This window comes from Phyllostomus discolor, chromosome 8 (assembly GCF_004126475.2).
Source record: "Phyllostomus discolor isolate MPI-MPIP mPhyDis1 chromosome 8, mPhyDis1.pri.v3, whole genome shotgun sequence".
NCBI lineage: Eukaryota > Metazoa > Chordata > Mammalia > Chiroptera > Phyllostomidae > Phyllostomus > Phyllostomus discolor.
The window spans coordinates 36,023,520-36,048,080 of record NC_040910.2 but is presented as its reverse complement, the minus strand read 5'-3'; the positions used below and the strand labels follow the sequence as shown (position 1 = coordinate 36,048,080).

The 24,561-nt window shown below is 46.2% G+C and overlaps 1 protein-coding gene across 3 annotated transcripts in view; it reads right to left on the bottom strand.

Moving 5' to 3' along the window:
- Positions 1 to 24,561, bottom strand: part of NUGGC (nuclear GTPase, germinal center associated) — a 43,883-nt gene that overhangs the window by 18,387 nt on the left and 935 nt on the right. Inside the window, exons 2-10 of one of the 3 annotated variants that reach the window (XM_036032041.1) lie at positions 16,767 to 16,855; positions 14,049 to 14,153; positions 13,250 to 13,358; positions 12,266 to 12,482; positions 11,643 to 11,858; positions 8,929 to 9,138; positions 3,255 to 3,430; positions 1,815 to 1,833; positions 1,235 to 1,324 (exon numbers count right to left, since the gene is read on the bottom strand). In XM_036032041.1, coding sequence (XP_035887934.1) covers positions 1,235 to 1,324; positions 1,815 to 1,833; positions 3,255 to 3,430; positions 8,929 to 9,138; positions 11,643 to 11,858; positions 12,266 to 12,482; positions 13,250 to 13,358; positions 14,049 to 14,153; positions 16,767 to 16,800 — 1,176 coding nt within the window. In that variant the 5' untranslated portion in view covers positions 16,801 to 16,855. Of the gene's footprint in view, positions 1 to 1,234; positions 1,325 to 1,814; positions 1,834 to 3,254; positions 3,431 to 8,928; positions 9,139 to 11,642; positions 11,859 to 12,265; positions 12,489 to 13,249; positions 13,359 to 14,048; positions 14,154 to 16,766; positions 16,856 to 24,561 lie in introns of all 3 variants that reach the window. The other 2 variants (XM_036032040.1, XM_036032042.1) reach the window with 2 other exon arrangements.

Genomic DNA, 24,561 nt, shown 5'->3' with positions numbered 1-24,561 from the left:
ACCCCATTGTGAGTGATAAATGTAGGTGCGAATTGTGTATTAAAGCATTTTATGTTTCTATTTCCAGAAGCAATACAATTAGGTACTCATAAAATGCATATTTCATAATGCCACAGAAACAATTAAAGGGAATAAGAACAGCTTTATTGATTTATTGCCTCATTAAAACCAGCATTCAAGAATTGCTTGGTAGAAGACTTTGGCTTAAATATGAGGTCAAACTATTCTGACTCAGAAAAAAAAGCTTTGAAATTTTCAATTCTACATTGTACTTCAGACATTTGCTGTTTGGATATAATTGAAGTCAAAATATAGAAAGCAATTAAATACTGAAATGGACCTACAGCCATATGTTTTTACTATTAAACCCAGCACTGGAGATACAGTTTCAGCAAAACCATATTATCTACCACATTATAGTAACTCTGATATATTGTACTCCTTATGTTGTTTTGTGTATATTTTATCTGAAAATTGGTTTCAGTTTGATGGTTGTACAAGACTAGGATAGTAAGGAGTTTTATGTTTGTACTTATTTCTGTGACAGACAATAAGAATAATTTAAGGAAACACTGAGAGCCCCACAGAACATTTACTCAAGCTTGAAAATGACGGCTCAGGCCGTATCTCCCAGCGCCCCTCCACTCGCCTTTTGCCGAGCTGCTCAAAATACTTGCATCTAGTTCACCACACGGAACAGGTCTTTTTCAATCATGTTCTTCCCCTCCGTCTCAAGTGCTCTTTCTCCTACTTCTTCACCATACTAAAGTTACTGGTTCTTTAGAATTCCGCTCCGGAAGCTGAGAGTCTTCCCAGAACCTCTACCCAGCGCCACCTCCCCAACTGCCAATGTGACTTGAGCATCGTCCTTCCGTGTTCTCACACCGCCCCAGACGTTCCTCTGGCCAGACTGTGCGGGGATCCCTGACTCTACCCGCGCATGTTTCTCAGCAGACCACATGCTCATTCAATTCTTCCAACACTCAGGAAGTAGATGCATCGTTTCCCATTTTACGAATCAGAAAGTGAAGGTTCAGAGAGGTATAGTAATTTGCCTGAGGTCACAGAGTTAGTAATCAACAAGAACAGGTAAGAACTAAGGTAAGTACAAATTGTCTACTCCAAAACTTTGGCCCTGGCTACTACCCAAGACCAAAAAGGCATTTATTTCTCAAAACCTGAGTAGTCGAAAAGCAGAAAACAGAAAAGTACACAGAGAAATCTGTTAACTCACCTTTAGTTTTTCCTTGAGAATTCTATTCCTTTGTAGTTTTATCATTTCATTTCTTTCTAAAACAGCCTCTCGCTGACTTTGAATAGCTTGCTAGGTTGTGAAGGGAAATAAAAGTATGGCAAAGAGTATACGATTATCAAGAGTGATAAAGTGTAAGATGCACATTTTATTGACAGATCTTCACTTGGCCCAGACCAATGTGCATACATTCAAATTATATAATATTAATCACAGAAAGTATTATTTAAAAATAACTAGTCTGGCCCTGGCCACATAGTTCAGTTGTTGGAGTATTGTCCTAATATGCCGAGATTGCAGGTTTGATCCCTGGTCAGGGCACATACAAGAGTCAACCAATGAATGCATAAAAAAGTAGAACAACAAATCAATGTTTGTTTCTTTCTCTCTCTCTCCCTCCAAATCAATAAATCAATTTTTCAAAATTAAAAGAAATCTAGTCAGTGCCTATGTCCAAACTCACCAAGATATTTACATTAAATGTGTGCAATTTTTTGGTATATCAGCTCTATCTCAGTAGAAGTTTAAAAATTAAAAATAAAAATAGCTGGTCCATACTTACCTTTCCCACTTTCCTTTCCCTGAAACGAAAGTAGAAAATTACAATTACTAATCTCATCATGTGTCGAGGCAGCCTCTGACTTTCCCTGAAAGCAGCACCCCTGTCGAGACCTGGATGCCTTTGCACCGGCTCTTCCTTCCGCCTGGGCGCTCTCTCCTCTGACCCCCTCCTGGGTCCACTTGGGAAGAGTGTCTATTTCTCCATGTTTTCTCATCCGTGGAATTTTCTGTGACCTCACCCCTGACCCCGTGAAAATGTAGCTCACTCACTCCCTCTCTGCCTCTCCATGGCACTTTGATTGTCCCTCTCATCTAAACTTAAGCCCTCTTTTAAGAAGGTGGCCTTAGTGGCAAGGCAATATGCATCCCTGAATTGGCAGGTCCACCACTGTGTTCAATAAACATCGATTAAATTAGAGTGACTTAGGTTTCGTTTCAGAGTGGGCATCAGAAAGGGAGAGCTCTGGGTGTTGTTCTGCAGCAGGGGTTAGGGTGGATGGAATCTGCAGGGAAAAGTGAAGCTGAAATTCCAACCTGGACCACGAGAGCAAGAAGCCAGGGGGGAAAGCCTTAGCCTGTTTCTTTATGGAGAAAATTTCTCTGCTTAGTAAATTGCTGGAGACACCAGACTCAAGTTTCAGTGGGTGTGGGGGAAATGGAAGAGGTGACAGGTAAGAAGTCTTGTTAGAGCAGAGGAGCATTAACAGTGTTGTGTCCCTTGACCCAGGTGCCCAAGTGCCCAGCACAGCCCAGTGTGGACCTGCTGACCCCCTGCAACTTTCACTTTCAAAGTGTCCCAATGTGGAAGACAAGTTAGAGCCCTCCTAGTTACAGGGCAGGAGTGGGGGGCAGACATCTACATGGAAATCAATATAAATTAACATCTACTAAGCTCTAAAATGCTTATCGTTCATTGTTGTAGTTAGAATATCCCTCTGTAAGAATGCTTTTCTTTTGGCCAAGGTTCTAAAACTTCAGAACTTGGTTACAAATGGATTTAAAATCTCAGGAGTAGGCAAATCTGAAAACAGAATCTCACACTTCAAAGCTGCACTGTGCCGGAGGGTTCTCTAGAAAGTGCCTACTAGTTGTGGGCATCCACATTTCCCATAATGGGGGCCAGGCCGGACCATCACAGGGCACAACCCCAGGAGGAGCTGTTAGTATCTCACACGTGCAAGCGGCACCGCTGAGCTCTGAATAACCTGCTGGGTGTTAAGCAGCTACTCCAGAAGAGGAGCCCCAGTGGTCAGAGTGCTGAGCCAGTCCACTCAAGGGTCCCGAGGTCCCAGGAAGTCATCTAGACTTCTCTTTGCTCCCCTGTGGTCACTTCCCGAAGTCCACAATTCCCACCACACCCCTAGGTCAAAGCTCCATCATTACAGCAGTCAGGGCCCACGGAGGAAAGCCCACATCTCTGCAAGCCCAACACGGTAGGTACCTCAGATATTCCGGCAGATGGAGTTTGTCGGTCTTGGTGACCACCAGGGCCACGTCCCGGCAGAAACCCCGCTGGCAGGCTTTGATGCTCTCATTCAGAAGGTCTTCGTGGGCTCTCCCTCCAGAAACCCTCTCGATGTCACTGATCACCCAGATCACTGAGCATTTATCGATGGTCTGTGAAGCACGACCACATTATGTCAAGAACATAAACGGTGTCTCAGTTGTAGAGGAAAGGATTCCCTAAAGTATCACGTGCTCCGCACTCTGCCTGTCTCTCTCCCCATCCCACTCTCACCACTCCCACCTCGCTCTCTCTGCTCCTCCAGCCACACGGAGCCCCTTGCATTTTCTCAGCTGTAACTTGCTCTGCCATCTCTCAGCACCTTTGCACTTGCCGCAATCTCTGCTTGACCTCCACTTGCCCTTGGAAACTCTGCTAAGGGCCAATCGAGGGTGGGTTGGCCACACCTCCTCTGCATCTACAGCACCTGGACTTCCCTGCCATAGTACCTCTCAGGCCAAGTTATCACACAGGGTTGGCTCTCTGCACCTTCCCCCATCCAGACTGTGGGGTTCCTGAGGGGAAGGGGCTGCACCATTCAGCTTGGAATCCACATCACCTCAAGCACAGTGTGTGGCCATAGCTGAGGCTGCCTTGATGTTTGTGGCATTAGCGATGGATAGAATTCAAGAAGTCAGGCCCTAAGTACCAGATCCATCACTGGCTTGCTTTGCCCCAGTTGTCCTTTAGAGGAAATTATTGTTTTTTCCAAAATGAGTTCTGCTCATGAATTTGCCCCAAAACTGTCATCGCGGCATCATTTTGATGTTTGACTGTCCCTGCATATTCAGCACCCTGCCACTATGTGGCAGCAGGGAGTCGGGAACCGTGTGATTCAAATTGCAAATGTCAATGAATATCAAATGACGACTTATTTACGGTTAACAGTACAAATACTGTTTATGAAATCAGTAATTTTCATGTGATATTTCTCTTGCTGTATTGTTTCACTGTCTTATCTCTCCCTATAAGTGCAAAACTGATCCAACTCGAGGATGAAGTTTATTTGTGGTTCCTCAGAACAGCTCTGTGCACATAAAGGGGTGACAAGCTTGTGACTTGCTAACGAAATCATTATTTCGCTTTATGCCAGAGGTTCTTTCTCTCTTTTTTAAAGACTTTTATTTATTCATTTTTAGTGAAAGGGGAAGAGAAAGAGAGAAATATCAATGTGTGGTTGTCTCTTGCATGCCCCGTACTGGGGACCTGGCCCGCAACCCAGGCACGTGCCCAGACTGGGAATGGAACTGGCGACCCTTTGGTTTGCAGCCCGAGCTCAATCCACTGAGCTACACCAGCCAGGGCACCAGTGGTTCTTAACTAGTGAGGATTTTCTACCTCAGAGGACATTCAGCAATGTCTGGAGATATTTCTCAATTGTTATGACTTGGGGGGCACTAGAGGGTAGAGGCCAGGAGGCTGCCAGACACCCTGCAATGCCCAGGTCAGCCCCCACCACAGAGGATTTTCTGCCCACGTGTCAATAGTGCTGAGGCTGAGAAACCCTGCTCTAGAACAGTGGGTTTCAAACTTGTTCTCAGCAGTGGAGACTTTTTCAAATGAAATCATATGAAGAATTCCAATTGCCAGACTTGATCTTTAAAAGTAGAACTGCTCTAGCGGGTTTGGGGGTTGAGGATGTAGAGTCCCAACCTGCTCGGAGCCACCACCAACCCCTGCCCGCCCCCCCACCTTCTGTCCATGAGTCTCTTGGTTTCATGGATCATTGTTGTGAGATCATCAGTTTCTAGAGTCGGACAAATTTGACTGTCTTTAGAGAAGGTCATGGGCCCTGCAAGGCACAGGACCAGGTTAAGGACACGTGGCCATGGGTCTGAATCTCCGCCCTGTGTGGATGAGCTCACATTTAGGCAGAAAAAATTAAACCATTGCTCCCTCCCACTTCCCAAATTACAAACAAGTTAGAGAATCTTCAGGCTATTTAGTCAGACTGCAGGCTCCTCAGTGGCGGGTCTCTGCCACCTTTGTACTGTGAAACTTAATAATAAAATAGCAAAAACTCATTTGAAATGGAGTCTGGAGGGTAGAAAAGAGAACTCGCACACACTCAACACCCTCGACTGACCTCAACAGGAAATCACGTACCCTGCATCTCCAACAGGAAGTGACACTACTACCTCTGCAGGAAGAAGAAAAGAGTTCCCTTTGCCCAGTAACAGCCCAGCCAATGGCAGACTGCCACAACTCAGCCAATAGAAAGTCACTCTATTTTGAACTTTCAGTTTCCTCCAATGGACTCTTCCTTGACAAGAGCCCCTCCCAAGTCCATAAAAGACCATCCCCTTCCTTTGTTTCTCTGGACTTCCATGGAGTTCATTAGATTGCATTCCTTGAATTGCAGTTCTTCATTGTTCTCATATCAACCCATTTTGCTAGAAGAATATCTGGGTATTTTTTAAAGGTCAACAGTATTCCCCGTGGCCCTGGTAAACTACAGGGGCTTAATACATGTTTATTAACATGAGAAGAGGACTGTACTCACAGAGCCTGCTGTGATTAAATCTCAGGCCCTACACATTGCCCCTATTTGCCAGGATTTGGTAAAGTTAGAACTGAAGACACCAAAAAGCTTGTCTACAGGCCAAGAGTGACTGGACTTAGGAGTGGGTGGGCTGGCACCCCTGCCACCCCCATCTCCCTCCTTCTCTGAGTCGAGAATAGCCCTCAGAGACGTCAGGTGATACATCTAGAGTCTCAGGACTTCTAGGTGGCAGAACAGGGAGGTCTGGGTTCATAATTGTTTTGGTTTAGGGGAGGCCAAGCTGGCAGCTCCAGAGAAGGGCCAGGGGTGTTGGCTCCGCTCTCCCTGGAAAGAAGGAAGTCTTTAGTAACTTCTTGTGAGAGGAGATCGCGAAACCACAAGAATGCAGGGGAGCCAAGGCCAAGCAGAGCACTCTGGGAACCATCCCTTCACTTAAGTTCGACCTCCTCAGAGTGGATGTTCGGAGCCAGATCTGCTGGCTCCTCTATTCTGAGTGGCCTTTGATAAGCTGCCCGGCGTATCTGAACTGGCAGCAACCACGGCTCCATCCGGTGAGGGAGGCTGGCTGCCTCCCCGAGGCTGCCGCTCCCTGGGGCTGGCCTGGAACCCACCAAGGCTGGCAGTTCTACTTCAAGAGCTGAGACCCGGCAGAAACAAAGGCTCTCATGGCCAGGCCTGAGCTGACTGATCAAGGAGAAGGGCACTGCCTTCCTCCTAAAGAAACTGTTAGGGGACATCCTCAGGGGGTGATAGATAAAGCCTCAGCTGGTACAAATTCTCTACCCTCTGGTTCAAATTCTGCCACTCAACAGCTATGTGGTCTTGGGCAAATGACTTCCCCTCTGTGAGCCTTCATTTCTTCCTCTGTAAAACCAGGGCATAGGCTGATGCTCTGTAAGCTGCCATCCTGTTCCATTCATCCTGATCTTGACTAGAAACGAGTCACAAAGCTCCCCAGCCCATGGTCCCACCGCTGCTGCACTACTCCTGACTCACTGATATGGGCGCCCCCTCCCAGTCCCCCTGCAGCTCCGACCCTGTGTCCCCTGTGCTCCCACCCTGTGCTCCCAAGCTTCTTCTGCCTAAATATGCCCTTTCTTCCTCAGCCGTGCACCCCAGTCCCTCTTGTCTTCCCTAGGAAACGGGGTATTAAAACCCATCCCCAACTTCCAGGCTTGTCTTCTGTGCCTCTCCCTACACCCCCCCCCCCACTCCCCTCCAGCTACCCAGGCAGACTCATCCTTCCCCCAACACCCAGCTCCCACAGCCCACTGGCTGTCTGGCCCATGCTCAGTGGTCCCGTTTCTAGCTGCCTTCTCCACCTGGTGGAGGCTGAGCTTCAGCGTCCTCTCTGAATTCTCACCCCTTCCAAAATGAAATGACCATGTGTGCTCTCATTTTCAAGTGATGCGGTTTGTTAATTAATAGGACTAATTGATTCCCTTCTGGACTATGAGACTCCCCGGGACAAGGACTTTGTCTCTGTCCGTCCAGAATCTACTAAGAAATTGAGTAGATGTTCAATGGGTATTTGTTGAAGAAATAAGAGTGCTAATCAGAGGCAATGTCTACTTCTCAGTGCTTGCGGCGCCTTGAACCCCCTATTACATGACTTTCTGCTGTGTACTTAGCCATCTGTTTTTTCCTCCTGTTAGATAATAAGCCCTCTGTGGGAAAGGTCTACTTCTCATTCCACACTGTTTTATTTTGCTTTCTACTTTTTAATGTAAAGGTCACACGTGTCCATACAAAATATACAAGCAATACAGAGGTGCATAAAGTTAAGAGTGGTGGTGAACACAGCAACTGCTGCCAACCGTTGGGTGCGTATCCTCCCAGAAGGCAGGATCGCACTTTTGCTGGGTGTTTTTAAACATTACACACACACACACACACACACTTACTTCTTAGAGGTCATACTGTGCCTCTGTTCATTCACTGCCATCTTGCCCAGGGTAAAATCCCCAGTGTTATAAAGGGCAACTTACTTCACTGAGAACAGTACCTGGCACAAAGTAAATGCTCAGTAAATGCCTGCTATTATTATTATTATTATTATCATCATCATCATCATCTATAATCTTCTCATCCTCAGTGCTTAGTAGATTGTTATATATTACATGTGTTTGATGAATGAAAAGCAAATGCACAAATAAAGAGATAAATTCTTAAAAACTTCAGTGTCTAGGTGCAGATCAAATTACTCTAATGCCTAACTCTGGTGTAGACACACCTGGGGGTTCCTGGTCAGCTCAGACCCCATTTATTGGGGACTGAATCCCAACCTAAGAGTTTGGTTGAACAGGGGACTTTCTTTTCATTCCCCCCACCAGCAGCCACAGCTAATTGCACAAGGGTTGGATATGTAATCCAGAGAGAGCAATGATCAATCACATTTTTCCTTCTTGGGAACTTAAACTGAAACACAGAGACGATAGTCAGATAGTCACGGGCACATGGACTACATGTCATTTAGAGAAAGGGCTAGGGTGATCATTTTCCACAATGTGGACCCTAATGGCTAAGTAGAAACATCTAAGAGAAAAGCAGGACTCTCGTGAGAATTGCACAAAGACAAGCAGCCGCAAGAGACCAAGAAGAGGATGAGAAAAATACAGCTGCTCCCACCCTAGAGACAGCCCTGAGGCCAGGCCAGGTGTCATGAGATCCTTCGATAATCCTTCTATCAGCTGCACTTTACTGGGGATTGCTTTCTTGAGTTTTTGTTCCTAACAACCAAACACAGCAGCCACCTCCTGGTTCCTTGGAGCCTGGCTGTGGGCTTCTCTGCCTTACACCCAACTCTTGGCCTTCCTCCCCCACTCTGTCCTTGTTCCCTCTGCTTACTCTTACGCTACTCTCCTGCTGACCCTGTTATACACATTCCTGTTCCGGCCACCGGGCCTACCTCGTGACTCCTGACTCACTGGCTCCTCTGGCCACCCATGCCTAGCTGTTGCCCTGAGGCTTAAGACACAGAAAGTGGAAGAATTTAACTCCAGTGAACTCATAAAATTCCTTCAGCTAAAAGCAAAGAGTTCTTTGTTGCTTCAGAAAGGGTGGAGGCATTGAGGGAAGAGGGAACAAAGCCGTAGGAAAGAGAGTCACCTTTTTCCACATCTCATCCCTCTTGCTGTTGAAGTCGCCCGTGCCCGGAATGTCCACCAGCACAACCCCTTCTGGGATCAGCTCTGACTTGGAAAGAGTCACTTCCACGTGTTTGATCAAGGGCCAGATATGCGACTCAGCTGATTCTCCATCCCAGTCTCTCCTCTTAGTCCGGATGTAGGGGTCCAGCTTGACAGACAGCTCTCCTGCCTGAAGAAGGAGGGCAGAGTCACACACATCAGCCCTCCCTGGCATTTCCACCCGGGACGAGCTGTGACACAGGTGCACTGAAGGCACACTGAGTAATAATGGTAAGAAGCAGCCAGTCAACAGGGCCTGGACTCAGAACCAGAGCAGACCATACAGACAAAGTAACTAGTCAGTTATAAAAGGACTTCAGCCAAGTTATAGCTTCACTGGATGATGGTATCTCCTAAATTCCATTTCAATTATAATAGTAATGGAATTAATATGCAATTTCCTAAATTTTGGAGAGAGAGGATTCTTCTGGCATGGCTAATGTGAATGTTATAATTACCAGAGAGGTCACACTACAGAGAATCGATAGTGATGTGGTGACCATAATTTCCGCATTAAAAATTGATCTGAATATGATCTTTAAAAGGTTTTTAAAATTTATCTTTCAAGTACAAAAAATATCTTGACATGTAGGCATTTCCAGGATGTGTGGATGGTGGTAGGTGGGATGCAGAATTGCTCTCAGCCTATTGTTCCTACTTAAACATGTGCTGGGACAATGGCACATTCCCACCTGCAACTATGTGTGGCAGCAAATTTCTACTGGACTACTTCCGGTGACAGGAGATTTGGGATGTTTGGTGGTCATTGTTCCTAAATATCTATAGACTGGTCCTAGAAGAAAGATAAGGAAGTACATTCTTGAAAGGGTTGAGATTAGATCAGGGATTGTTGTACTCTGAGTAGGGAGTGACAGATTTCACCCATTCTAATCAAATAACAGGAAATTATGAAAGAGGAGATGATAAAAGTTCTTTAAGATATTTTATTTAAAAAATAAGGTAGACAAATTAAGGGCTACCTGAAAGAAAAAACACGGACTGGGAAGGGAAAATCTCTTGCTAGAAAAAGAGGGCTCAGCCCAATGAACTGGCCCAGGGCAAACTGTCCTGGGAGGCGAGCTCGGACTCCCGCAGGCCAGTCTAGTCCCCGACCCACACTGTGAATCAGTGCCCTCTGGCTCCCTGGGAGGGTCTTCCTGTTCCCTTGTTTCAACGGGCAAGTCTGCAACACTGGGAAGGAGCATTTCTAAATACAGAGTAGTTCAAAAATAAATATTATATTGACACCTTAGCATAAGTTATATATTCAGATGAAGTAACCGGTTTTATAGTCATTGTGTTTCTTTGGACAGGCTCGTTCTATGTTTTAGATATTAAGAACATAATTATTTATAATAGTAACATTCATTTAGATATAAGGAGTGTCTACTATACCTGTCTTTGATTTCCTTAACAGAAGCTAAGTGCCTTAAAAAGTTTGGTTCATTTGACTCCTAAGTGTGCCTTTATTTTTTTCAGTTTAATTTTTTTGAAAGAATAATTGAATATATTAAATTTGGACTATAATATAAAAAGTCTAAGGAAATTTGACTAATTATATTAAGTAGCATTAACTATTTAAGGAGGATACACTATGTTAAACTTAGGAGAAAATTGAACACTAAATTCTAGAACAAGTGTAATTATTATTATTTTATTTTAAAAAGTCAGATTTCAAAATAGAATAACAATATTTTAAAGATGAACTTTAAGGTGTAGGAAAGACTAGGTTTTTTAATGAACAACATTTATAAATTAAATATTTGCTCCACCAGTATTTTGGTTTCACTTAAAATTGAATTTTAACTTAATAAAGTTAACATTGATTACCAGCATGATATAATCTGTTAATTGTGCATCTAATTTCCATCCTGTCCTCCACCCACGCTACAAGAATCCTGATGGTTTGTGGAGGCAGTGGGTTGAGGCTGGTCTTAGCCCATCCTGACAAGCCTGCTTCCTGCCTTCTCTATTAAACAGTCTCCCTTTCAGCTAGGAAAGGCCGCGCGAATCAGAGCTGAACAAGGCAATCTACACAGAAATGTGTTGGGGGTGTTTCTGGGAAAGCTTTCACTTTCCAATGAGAGGGGAGCTGCGGATGGCGCCACCTCTCTGCCCATCATTGCCTCCTTCCTTGAAGCGAGGTCTGAGGTCTCGCACCTCAGTAGCTGTCTCATGACTATGGAATGGCCAGACCAGGATAATGGAGGCCAAAGGAACCAGACAGACACTGATCTCGACACTGCTGAGCCATGACACCGACCCACAAAGCCAACTGCTTCCAGGCTTCTCATGTGAGAAAATAAATAAGTCCCCCTTTGTGTAAGCCATTGTGAGTCGGGTTTGCTTTTTTTAATGATTTACTGCCAAAAGCATCCTTAATTATTCCTCAAGTATAAATAGTCCTTCCTGTGCACAAAAGATACTCAGTAAGATCCCCCTCAGTAAGATACTAAAAATTCCCATTTGACAGCTGTAAATGATGAAAAGTAATTTGGTCATGGATACTTCTGATTTTGGAATCAACTTATTTCAAATATAAAACACCACACCTTGAGCAAGTCCTCTAAATGGATTCAATGGTTGTACTGAAGACTCATGATACATAAAGAAAAACATCTTGAGGTTACTTACCTCTTCTGCCTTGAGGGTGATGATCCTGGAGGTGGGAATCTTTCCTCTGGGCTTTGCCCGTAGTAACTCCTCATAGCTCTTCCTTTCTGCCCCAACTCCATAAAGCATTCGCAGCTTCCAGACGGCTTCCTCCACCGCGTCGTCCCTGTCCCACTCGTCCAACTCCTCTGTTCTGTGCAGGAGTTTGGTCAAGTTCTTCAGCTCCTCCTTCCACTCCTGCCAAGGCAGAGCAGGGCCAAGCTGCCTCGTGACACAGACACAGACAGCACTGACAGAGGGCGGAGGCCATGTCGCTGTGCAGGGCAGGGGGTGTTGCACACTGGGGAGATCTAAGACCATTGAACCCAGCAAGGGTTGTCTAACCCCACCCCCCTGTTTCACTGGTGAGGAAACAGGGACTTAAGAAGGTACATGACCATCCCCCAAAGTCCCACAAAGAACTGTGACAGGACCCAGGCTAGAACCCCCATCTGGCTCTATTGAACGTTCACATTCCATACTACATTCTCGCCCTTCAACAAAGGCATGAGCTATATTTACTAGAAACACAATGTTAATTTGTAAGAGAGAGGGAGAAGGAAAGGAAAAAAAAGGGAGGGAGCGAGGGAGGAAGGAGACACTACCTGGTCAGACAGAAGGTGGATTTTGGCCTCGTACTGCTCGCAGCAGCCCGAGCTCACTTGGACAACACAGGACGTGCATATACTTTCTCCAGACACCGGCAGGAACATGGCTTGCTGGATGATGGCATTGATCAGGGAGCTCTTCCCGGCCCCGGTGCTTCCAAATAATCCAATGTAGATTGGGTCCAATGGTGGTTTTTCAATTAAAGTGAGAAGCCTGTTTCTAGATCAGTTTTTAAAAGCACATTGCCATGGTCATCAGAACACAGTGGGAAGAGCATTGGACTAGAACACAGAGGACTTGAGTTCTAATCCTGAGCAAGCACAACACCTGAGCCTCTGCCCTCTGGTCAAAGAGGAATATTAATCCCTGTTTACCACACAGAGGTGTCACGGGGATCAAATGAGATTATGCAAAAGCACTTGGTAAAAGCCCTTTCTACTCATAAATAATGATAATTCTATGCAAACTCTAGCTGGGAAGCACCCTTCTTTGTGTTCTGTGGAAATCACATAGTTTCAACCCTAGAAGTGAAGTTTATGCAGAGGTAAAGAACCGCGAGGAGCAACACGGAGTCCCGCTGAGCAGGAAGCGTGGCCTGGACACCACTCCAACCCCTCAGGTGAGCTCAGCACAGTAGCCCAGGTGGGCGAAGCTGAGTCTCTTAGCCGGGCCAGGTTCTGGGGCCTTTGACTGACTGACTGACCAGCGGTGACCAGCCTCAATTTCAGTGAAATCAGATGATAATATTGTAATAGCTTCTACTTTACAAGGGTATTGGGACCCTTACATGAAATCAGATCACCTAGCAACAGTGAGAGCTCCACAAACCCAATGAGCAGTAATATAAACAGTGGCCTGTAGCTGTGGACATTTTCGGCTTTCTTGCTGAGTTTCTAATCGAAAATTTCCTTCTGCTGTCTGACAGAAGCACCTACAATCACCTAAGGAAACTAGGATCTGACGGTCAATGTCAGACTCACACGAGATACTTGACTCCATTTGGAATGCTGTCATCCAGGAAGACGGACTGGATGAGTTTCTGATAAGTGTTGCTCAAAACCCTTCTGGTCCGAGACTCCAATTTTTCATCTGCAACCAACAGAGGTGTATTAGCTGGGATGGACCGGGCAGGGGTCAGTACTAGATCTCCCCAGGAAGAGTCTGCTCAGCATTACAGAAAGAGAGAAAAAGAAATGAAATGAAAAACCAGTCAGACAACATAGCTGGTCCTCTGACACCAGAGACAGTGCCCAGGGGACACAGCTACCCCTGGCCAACTCCCTCTCAAGGACCCGCCTGCCCTGACACCCCCGAGACAGAAGTCAGCACGGCTGGGCCATGGCCTCTGGTCCTTCTAGAGTCTTCTCTCCTGGGGTCACAAAAAGGAAAAAACATGTCACCTGAAACTAATATAACATTGTGTAACAACTATACTTTAAACAACAAAAAAAAAAGGAAAAAAAGAGGCAAGGGCATCACATAAATACCCATAAAGCACAAACCAACCACTTCCAGGCTTTGCTTTAATGAGGAAAAGGGTATTTGGACAATGACCCTCTTCTCCAGAGAAGCCCAGAGATAAATTGTCAAATTACATCTCTGCACGGACCATGAGGCCTTCTTTCCTGGGTCCGGGTCAGTTGAAGATGCCTCATTCTGCTCCTGAACTTAACCTTCTCTTCCTTTGCCCATTTGAACACATTTGGAAAAGAACAGAGCCAGCTTAAAAAAAAACAAAACAAAACAAAAACAAATATATAACAGTTTCGTAACACTCACATTCCTTAAGAGCACTTTGTTCTATGGAGGGAAATGCTCGGAACCGCTGATCTCTATCTGATCGTCTTCTTTTTCTCATCGGTTCTTTGAATAAGTCATCATCAACTGGAGAAAAACAGAGGTTATTCAAAGCACAGCTCTGGGGCCACGGCAGAGCTGCCTGATCTCTATCAGCACACAAACCCAGAGAGTATCCGAGGCCCCCTGCCAGCCCTGCGTGCCTGTGGGCTCATTTCAGAAGCAGGCACTGTCGGCCGGTTCCAGTCTGGTTCTACTTCCCAGGACTCTGCATCGAGTTCCAGAATGCAGGGTCCAACCTATCCCCTCAGAAGAGATGTGAAAATGAAATGAAAACTTCCTGTTTGGAAATGCTGAGAAGCCAAAATGGCTTGATACTCTTCACCAAGTGCCAGCAGAGAGAAGCCCGAGACGGGGCTGGGTGTGGAGTGCAGAAAGGCCTCCGGGAGGTCTTTGCAAATTGGGGAAGAAATCGGTCGGGAGCAGGATGCAGAGGAGAGAACGGAGAACGGCAAATCACTTCTCCGCCAACCTGTTTCTTCGTCTACAAAGTGAGAGGGCTGACAGAAAGTGCACGCAGTGCGAGTTTGGGAGGGTGCTCCACTCCTGGGGCCCTTTGGAGATTAAATGTGGGGAATGCTTTCCCCTTCCTCACTGAACGTCCTCAACAGCTGCTTCCTTACACGGACAAGAACAGAAATCACCAAGATGCAGATCTCTGTAGTTCTGTGGCGATTGTTTCACTTCGGTGGTTTCCCTTGGCTATGAAGTAAATGGCTGGGAGGGTCCGCACTCCTCGGGAAAGGGGATAACCAAAACATTATGTTTTGGGTTGGTTTTATCAAACAACCCCCACCTCCGCCCCCGAAGTTAGCAAGGGTCGAGGAGTAGGTCTGGCCCTGACCCAGTACTCCTGGGGCTGGCTTGAGCTTCGGAACTGTATGTGAGGAGAACAGGAAGATGAGTCGATTCCCCAAGAGTCATAACACTCTTAAGGCCAAGAGGCCCCAAAACTGAGTGCGACCTTGAAGAGACCATCTTTCCCGAAGAATCACAGAGGAGGAGTTCCGCGTGGGGACCCAGGATGGCAACCCAAGCACAAGGCCCAGCCTCCACCGTGGGGCTCCGGACAAAAGCCTCCCACAAAGCTCAGGCACCCTTCCCCTCTGCTCCGCCTTGCGTCCCAGCGCAAACTCTGCACCTCCTGGAACCGGCCTGTGGCCCAGAGAGGGGCGCAGTGCGGAGGTGCCAGAGCCTGCGCCTCTGCCACCGCAGCTCACGCAGTGACAGGGCGTTGAAAGACCCTTCTATCTCAGACATTCTGACTTCATGGTTAAGCTGAACTCAAAGAATTCATGCTGGCTCAACCGCAGGACTGCACTGGAACTAAACACCAAGTGGCTGCTGGCTCAGGGGCTGGAGCTGGGAAGGAAGAGGCACAGAAGGGAAGAATACGCCGCTCCGGCCGCAGGCCAGCTGCAGAGCAGATTCCAGGGTGCTCTACAAGCTGTCTGCGAGGAGAAAGTGCGCGGATGTCGGGCCTTGATCTGACTTTGTAACACGGGCGCTCTTTTGTGTAAACAGCGTTGGCACCGTATCTTAGCCTCGTGTATAACACAGGGGATGGGTCCATTCCGGCAGACTTTCCTTCAACTTTATAAGCCCTGGCAATTAATCGGATGAACAACTGGAAGCTTATTTCTCAGCCAAAACAGAAGTGAAGAAGTCAAATAAAACATCAGGGTTTTAAACCTTTTCTTCAATTTCTAAAATGAAAAACCACCTGGAAAGGAGACAGTGTTCTATCTTCAATCTATACCATTTAAGGGAAGCATTTTTACATTAAATTGTAACTGAAATGAAGTGGCCTGGACTGGCACGTCTGTTACTATTCCCTTTCCAGCATTTCACGCTGATCAAGAAGACAGCAGTGCGGGTGCGCGGGGTCCATCCGAAGGAAATTTTAGTCTGCTGTTGCTGCTGCTGCTGCTGTTGCTTCTTGCTGCCACAAGATGTCACTTTTGAAAACTGATCCCAAAGAGCCTGACTCCAGGATGAACCGGTTCATTGCCCATCCAGACCTTTGCCGGGGACTGCCATGGATCTTCCAAGCAAAACAACTCCACTCCTTCAGTGCCAAGTTCAACCACGGCACTGGTTGCAATTCTTTGTTTTGCGTGCTCAGCCATGCCCCCGAGGCTAGCCACTACCCAACTGACCCAGAAACAAAGAGTCCCTTGCTCCTAAACCTCTGCAGTTCTCAAAACACAAAAGATGTGATACTGCTGTTTTCTGCACCTAGGGGTTACTCCCCTCATCTTCCTAGGGAAGGCTCCTTCCGTGGCTCCAGGGACCCTGCACCCAGACTTGTAGGGGGTGCACCCTCGCTGACTCCAATGTGATTCACCCTACACCTCCCGTTGTAAGGACAGCAACCAAAATGATTTTTGATCCTTTTAAAGGGGAAGGGGAGCCAAATTTAATTGCTGGTCAGACAGTCCACTACATTATGAACAGACTAATTTAGTGGTTGGTGAATATATTGTCATTCGCTGTTAAAAAGTATCATGAGAAAGCAGCTTCTGAATAAAGAGCATGGAACAACGACTATAGCTGAACACAGTCTCAAATCGTTTGCCCTTGATCATATAAGAGTAAGCAGTTCTATTTACTCATGAGGGGGATGTTGCGGGATGTTACCTGGGTGTGGCTCCTGGCCCACCAAATACTCCATCTCTGCCACTTCCTGTTATGTAAACGCCTACTTCCATCCACTTGGGAGAACCAGCCTAAAAATACATACAAAGTGGGGGGGGGGCGGGGGGGGGACAGCACAATTATAAATAAAAAAAGCAAAAAAAACAGAAAAACATATAAATCTGCCAATGCTTTGTTTCCCCAGCTAGATTCCAAAGCCCAAAGGGCAAAGACCATCCTAACTTATCTTTGAATTCCTCGCAACACCTTATACACTACGCATTAATTTAAATATGACAAAAATTAATCCTTGACCACTGGTTTTCAATGCTAGTTGCAGCCATAGAACTTTAAACTGATATGACTTTTCTATTCATCTTTAAGACAACTCATTCTGTAATGAGAATGGTCTCTAGTGACCAGAACTGTGAGAGTGAGGTTATGTAGCTTCGTTGCTTTGGTGACAGTGGTGCCCCCATCAGGGAAGCCCTGGACTTTGTGCCGGTGAAGTTTCAGCAAGAATCTGACAGATGGATGGAACACTGGGTATTCCTAGGATTCCCTGGAGTTGCTTTGGGGCGCTACAGAGTGAGGAAGGGGAGGCATAGTAACTAGGTTCTCTGGATCTTCCCCAACACCCCACCCCAACTTCAGCCAGAAAGACACCCCCCGCTGGGAGCTCTGTGCGGCACCAGAGCACATGGCATCTATCTGCAGCAGGGAGAGAAGGAGGGGAACATCCAAAAGGAGGTGTGCCAGACCCAGCCCGTCTCCAGCCCACCAGCCGACAAGGTCTGGGCGTGGAGGGAGAACAGGACCCACAGAGAGCAGAGGGCACTGCACAGGCCGGGTGGGGATATGCTGTCCTGGACCTTCTTTGTCTTCATGTATAGAGGAGAATTCGGGGAACAAAGCGGGGAGGACTGTAAGTGCTTACTCCCCAAATCTGACGTTGCTGTGTGGGTCACTCAGCTGTGTCATTCAAAGCAGAGAGTCACCAGCCCTTCTGAAATATGCAAAACCCCACCTGATCTGTCAACCCTCATTAGACCCATGGGCCGTTAGTTAGGGAGGCTGTGCCTCATTTACACATTAACCCCAAACGAAGATCACAACTCATCAGCTGAAAGAGCCTCTTGCTATTAGTTTTGCTGGTGGATATTAACTAACCAAATGGTTTCTCTAGTTGGTGGGTGTTGTTGAAAGGGATATGAACCCCTACTATGTGCGAGGTCTTGAGCCTCAGGTCCTTATCTCTCCATTCCTTATCTTGCACCCCCCACTCAGACCACCCCAATTCCTTACAACTCTATAAGGCAGGGTACCCTATGGAACTCCCCTGCGTTTAGCACATGCCATTCCTGCTCTGTGGGGCACCCTTCCCCTCTCCTTCTCGGTGAATTCTTACTCTTTTTTCAAGATCCCGTTTTAGCTTTTCCCCAGTGAAACTGTGTCCTGATTCCCCATCATTCCCCTGGTGTGTTACCGGTGCTCCGAGCACACCACTGTGACAGTGCTTACCATGCTTAGGTCTCTCCCTCTTCCAGAGCCGTGAGCTAGGCAAGGGCAGGGCTGTGTTTCCTTCAATGTTGCATTTCAATCATGAAATGCAATGACTGACAATGAATGCTGACTGAGTGAATGAAATAATGGGAAGTTTTTGATGAGGGTCTACACCAAAGGACGTTTAGAAACCAAATTTGGTTTTGGTATGATTAGAGCCCTGACTTAAAGTGTATAACAGAAGAGGAACAAATAGGCAGGTGTGCAGGTAAAGCAACAGTAATAGTGAGTACTATGATTAAGGAATTGGAATTGCTTAACTTGAAGAAAGGAAGACACAGACCAGAGCAAAAGATCTGGAAAGGATTCATAGTCGTCTTCAAATATGTGACTTTCAAGCAGCATATAAAAGGTACGATGCGTGTTTTCTGCGGCCCCAAGGGGGGGATCACGAGATCTCCCGGGTGGAAGGTACAGGGAAGCACATTTTGGCTTAACATTCTCTAGTAGCAAGAGTTGTCCAAAATGGAATGATCTTCCTTAGAAAGTAATGAATTTTCTGCCTGTGGAGGAGTGTGAACTTACGCTGGTTTAGACTAGATGAATTTTAAGCCTACTTCAAATCCAAGAGTCTATGTTCTTATTTGCAATGTTCGCCAGTAAAGCTAGCAGTGGAAGCACCACCCCATGAAGTCACTCAAATTCATGAGACACCCAAGCAATTCCTAGTTTGAAATGCTGAGTTAGAATTGCTAACCCACATTAAAACCTAAGTGAGTTAGGAGAAAAAAGGGTTGGTGAGAGATAATGTGCACAAAATTATAGTAATGCCTATCGGTAACTTTCCGTACAGAACTAACAAGGAACTCTGGGGAAGAGACCCATTGTTTTCTGAAGACAGGAGCGCAATGAGCCACAGTCCCACGGAATGTGAGGATCATATCACAGCGGGCGCTGGAAACAAAACAAAATGTGCGGTCCTCCGCTGGAGGCATGCACTGTAGACCTCCAGGACTACCTGTGTCCTGACAGGGAAGCTCCAGGAGAAACAGAGGAGGCAGAGGAGGCCCTAAGGAAGGAATCAGTCGGTGTCACCACCACTCAAACGCCGAGAGTGAGGAAGGCCCTTCTGTGGGAGAGAGAAGTGGGTGCTGGGCAGAAGCACAGGAGTCCACCAAATTCACCAGATTCTGGAGCATGGGCAGTGGTTTGGGCTCCCTTCTGAGTCAGAGGAGCTTCATTTAATCGGACTTTATGTATCAGGCCCGCACACACGACGGCCACCCCGGCTGTCAGCTTGTGCCCATCTGAGGCCAGACGGGGTTTAGCTGAGCAGTGGAGCCACCGAGCTGTGGGCCTCGCACTGTCGCAACGTCTGTGGTGCCTGTACTGAGCCATTTGAAATTCGAAAAAATTGGAAATTATTTGCGTTGTGCCGGTGGTGAATTGGGCTTTAAATCCCCCCTGCCATTGTTCAAAAACTGGCAGGAGCAGGACCACTTGATTGGCAAACTAAGACCTTGGAAAATGGAAAGGGATCGATCATTTACAAACAGGCTGAGGAGGCAACAGGAAATGAAGTTAAGTGCTGGGCCCTGAACAAGAACAACCTATAACCAAAGACCCCAGTTAACAGGAAGAGGGAACGTGGCGCAGACACTCAGGGCACAGTCACTGCAGTGAGTAAGCGACGATGCAGTGCCAAGGGCAGGGCGCTAGAAATCAGGGGAGCACGCGCTGTCCAGGTCTGACTTTGCACCAATCGCAGGAACTGGAGGACTCGGCCAATCATTTCATCACCCTGGGCCTTTGCTTTCCCATCTGTGAATGGAAGATGAAACTGGTCCCTAAAGTGTGCAGGTCCTCTGGTTTCACTGGGTGCCAAAAAGATTAAAGTTTTATTTTGAAATGACACCTATTGTTGAAACCAAGACCGTACCGATAATTAGGGCTCCTGTGTAATAAAAAATAGCATAACTGAGATGACTGAATTTAGGTTTGTTTTGCTGTAAGGAGTAATTAATTCATAGGTGCATAGTCCTTCTGCAAATCATACTGGAGTTCGCTTTCCCCCCCCAAAGAGAAGCAGTTAATGATGGTGTAACTTCGTGAAAGTGTGGTTTCTGTGGAGAAGCAATTAAAAACAGCCCATATGTACGGTTCATACAGGCATGGTTTTCATTTGTGGTTTATTTCACTTGTATTTCAACTATGTGGTTAGCACTTAAGCTTTGCTGTTAGTACTTATTTGAATTCATGTGCACCTCAGCCTAAGAATAGCCTTTTAAATGAGACTCTCTACATATTTAGCTTGATATGGGAAGGTTGCACAGAGCCAGCTTCCTGCTAAATAATTATGACTTTTGACAGTTATTCTTGCTTCTCCCACTCTCTCTTTTGTTTGTGTTTGCCTAAGGTCATTTTCTTAAAACAACATAACCGAGGTGACACATGGGCAGTAGTTCTCCCACACGAGAGAACAGCCTCACATAGTGGAATTATACCAAGAACACTCTGGTGCCCCTTCTTTTAGGGATAGGGACACTGAGGCCCCGAGAGGGGAGAGAACTCGTCCAAGGCCGCAGAGTGACTCCAAGTGCAGTGCTCTCTCCAACCCGTCAAGCAGCCTCTACTAGGTACTATTTAAACAAGGCCTCTGGAGCTCCGGTGGGACAGTGGAGGGGACAGTGTCTACAGATGAGGGGCTCCTTCAAATGTATGACAAAAGCAGGTGGGGAGTGAAGGCTGTTGAATAGGAGGGAGCAGAGAAACTTGACAGAATTGTACTTAGAGACTTAACTGAAGCTGCTGCCTAAAAATTCTTCAGAGCCTTCAGAGGCAAAACAAGAGGGAGTGTGTGTGTGTGTGTGTGTGTGTGTGTGTGTGTTTGGGGGGCAGGACTGAGTAGTACACTGCCACTGCATTTGCTCTGTGTCTGACGCAGAACGGAATGCAGTTATTAAGAATGACCAACATCCTTCAGTCAGAATCTCATCTCACCCTCCCTTGCCTCTCACATCATTGACTCCTCCCAGCATTATTCTTGCTTTCCTTTAATTTCCACTCACCCCACCCCAAAGTAGCACTAAGAGGAAAAAAAATCAAAATGCTTAAATTAGCTAAATTCTTCAAGGGGCATTTTGATCAACTTTGGTTTACTCCCTATTTTTAATAAATGTAAGAAGTGCTAGTAAGTACTGAATAAATAGCTGTTGAGTGAATGATGTGTATCTTTGAAATGTCTTAGATGATAAGATTAATAATGGCAGGAATTGTATGCCTTCATTCATTCATTCACTCAACAAACACTTGTTGAGGGTGTCTGTGTACCAGGCACTGTCCTAGATGCTGGAAACACGTCAGGGAACAAAACGGCCAGTTGTGTGGACACACAGGACTTATACTCCAGGGAGTGAACGGCGCAGGAAAAGTTATTCATAATTTGGAGTCAGAAGGCCTGGAGTTGAGGATCCTGCTCCGGTACTGAGTATAACACTGAACCCATCACCTGACCTCTCTGAGCCTCGGTTTATTCTCATATGGAATGAGAATATAAAAACACCTATATCCAGAGTTCCTTGTGGGGCTTAAATACAGTATTTCACACAAAGTTGCTCTATAAACACTTAAGCATCTGTACAGATGTTATTTATTTTCAGAATATTTGGTGAAGACAATTAAACTAAAAATCAGGACTAGTATTTACCTGAACAAAGTCTATTTCCTGTGGGAGCACAGATGCCACCCTAACTGATAAACTGACCCTCACTCATGTCCCCAGTGACCAATCACCTTGAGGCTTCTATCCCGTCTTCCTTTAAGAGTCTTTGGTAAAGCGGGACTTCCGGCCAAGATGGAGGCATAGGTGGACGCACCGTACCTCCATGCACAACCAAGATCGGAACAACAATGATTTAGAGGCAGAATAACACTCAGAACTGACAGAAAATTTATCTGAATGGAAGTCGGACAGCCAAGAAGTTGAAGTAGACCTGTTCATCCAGACCGGTAGGAGGGGCGGAGACGAGCAGCCAGGCACGGGTTGTGGCGCGGAGATCAGGGAGAGTTGGGCGCATAAGGCAGCCGGGGGCATGTGGGGCATCTGGGGTGCGCAGGGTCACAGTGGGTGGACCCTGAGTGCACGGGCGGTGGCTGGCAGACCCAGTGGGGTGGCGATTGTGGAGCAGGGTAGAACACACAGCCCAGGATCCCAGAGAGTGGACTGGGGTCCCAGGGAGAACGGAGCTACCACCATTGTTCCCTCCCGACCCCGCCCCCACATACAACGTCACAATCTAGCGACTAGGGTGCCCAGCCCTGGTGAACATCTAAGGCTCCCCCCCTTACCATAACAGGAGCGACCAGACCCCCCCCCTCCAAAAAAAGAGAGACATGTCCCAAACAGAAGAACAAATCAATGCCCCAGGACTCATTATTGTAAGCGACAGAAAGATAGCCAACCTATCAGATGCACAGTTCAAAACACTGGTGATCAGGAAGCTCACAGAATTGATTGATTTTGGGCGCAAATTAGATGAACAAATGCAGGTTACAATAAAAGAAATGAAGGAAAATGCACAGGGAACCAATAGTGATGGGAAGGAAACTGGGACTCAAAACAATAGAGTGGACCAGAAGGAAGAAAGAAACAACTAAACAGGAAAGAATGGAGAAATAAGAATTGAAAACAACGAGGAGAAGCTTCGGAACCTCCAGGATATCTTTAAACGTTCCAACATCCTAATTATAGGAGTAACAGAAAGGGAAGAGTTAGAGCAACAGATTGAAAATGTATTTGAACAAATAATAAAGGAGAACTTCCCCATTCTGGCAAGGGAAATAGACTTCCAGGAAGTCCAGGAAGCTCAGAGAGTCCCAAAGAAGTTGGACCCAAGGAGGAACACACCAAGGCACATCATAATTACACTAGCCAAGGTAAAAATGAAGGAGAGAATCCTAGAAGCAGCAAGAGATAAGGGGACAGTGACCTACAAAGGAGTTCCCATCAGACTGTCAGCTGATTTCTCAAAAGAGATCTCACAGGCAAGAAGGGGCTGGAAAGAAGTATTCCAAAACATGAAGGAAGAGGACCTATATCCCAGATTACTCTATCCAGCAAAGCTTTCATTTAGAATGGAAGGGCAGATAAAGTGCTTCTCAGATAAGGTCAAGTTAAAGGAGTTCATCATCACCAAGCCCTTATTTTATGAAATGTTAAAGGGACTTATCTAAGAAAAAGAAGATAAAAAACATGCATAGTAAAATGACAGTAAACTCACAATTATTAACAACCATACCTAAAACAAAAAAACAAACTAAGTAATAAACTAGAACAGGAAGAGAGCCACAGAAATGGAGATCACATGGAGGGTTAGCAACAGGGGAATGGGAGGAGGAGAGAGGGGGAAAAGGTACAGAGAATAAGTAGCATAGATTGTAGGTTGAAAATAGATAGGGGGAGGGTAAGAATAGTATGAGAATTGTAGAAGCTAAAGAACTTATAAGTATGACACATGGACATGAACTAAAGGGGGGGATGTGGGTGGGAGAGGGTGTACAGGGTGGAGGGGAGTGAAGGGGGAAAATGGGACAACTGTAATAGCATAATCAATAAAATATATTTTAAAAAAAGAGTCTTTGGTAAAGCCTCATCCCCTTCCACAGAAAGGTGACTTAATGAAATAGGGAAAAGGAGGAGATGCTTAATAAAATGATGAAATGTTGATGGCATCTAGGATTTATCTCCTTTTTTTAAGGTTTCAATAGTTTTGGTGTTGGTGACATTTTCTAACGACCCTATTGGGCACTGCAGGACTTTTCAGACTAGTAAGTCCCAAAGGGGCAATTTAAACACAGAAGCTTAGAAGCAAAAGCGAAACAAGGGCCTTCCACCCCCCGAGGGAAAGAGTTCTATTTTCACTGTCGACACGTCAGCTGAACTGTGCAGCAGATGAAGCGCAGCTGCCAGAGGCAGACACATTAGAGAAGGCACTGGAGTGACACGATATTCTACGTCCTTCTCCCCCAGATAAACAGGTAAGTAAAATAAGCAGGTATTTTCATAACGTACTTTATCAGAATTTGAATCCTCTCATGTTGCTCCCCCAAGCCTGCTGAAAAGTTCATGGAGCGCAGGATGACAGTAACACTGCCCCCAGGATGCCGGCAATCTGCGTTTTCCTTGGAGGGGAATGCTTCCTGACTTTGCCTAAAATCATCTGATTAAGTACAATTCAAACTCAGCCCTGCTCCTCCAGACTTCAAGTTCATTGGCCTTTACACAACCTTAAATTTA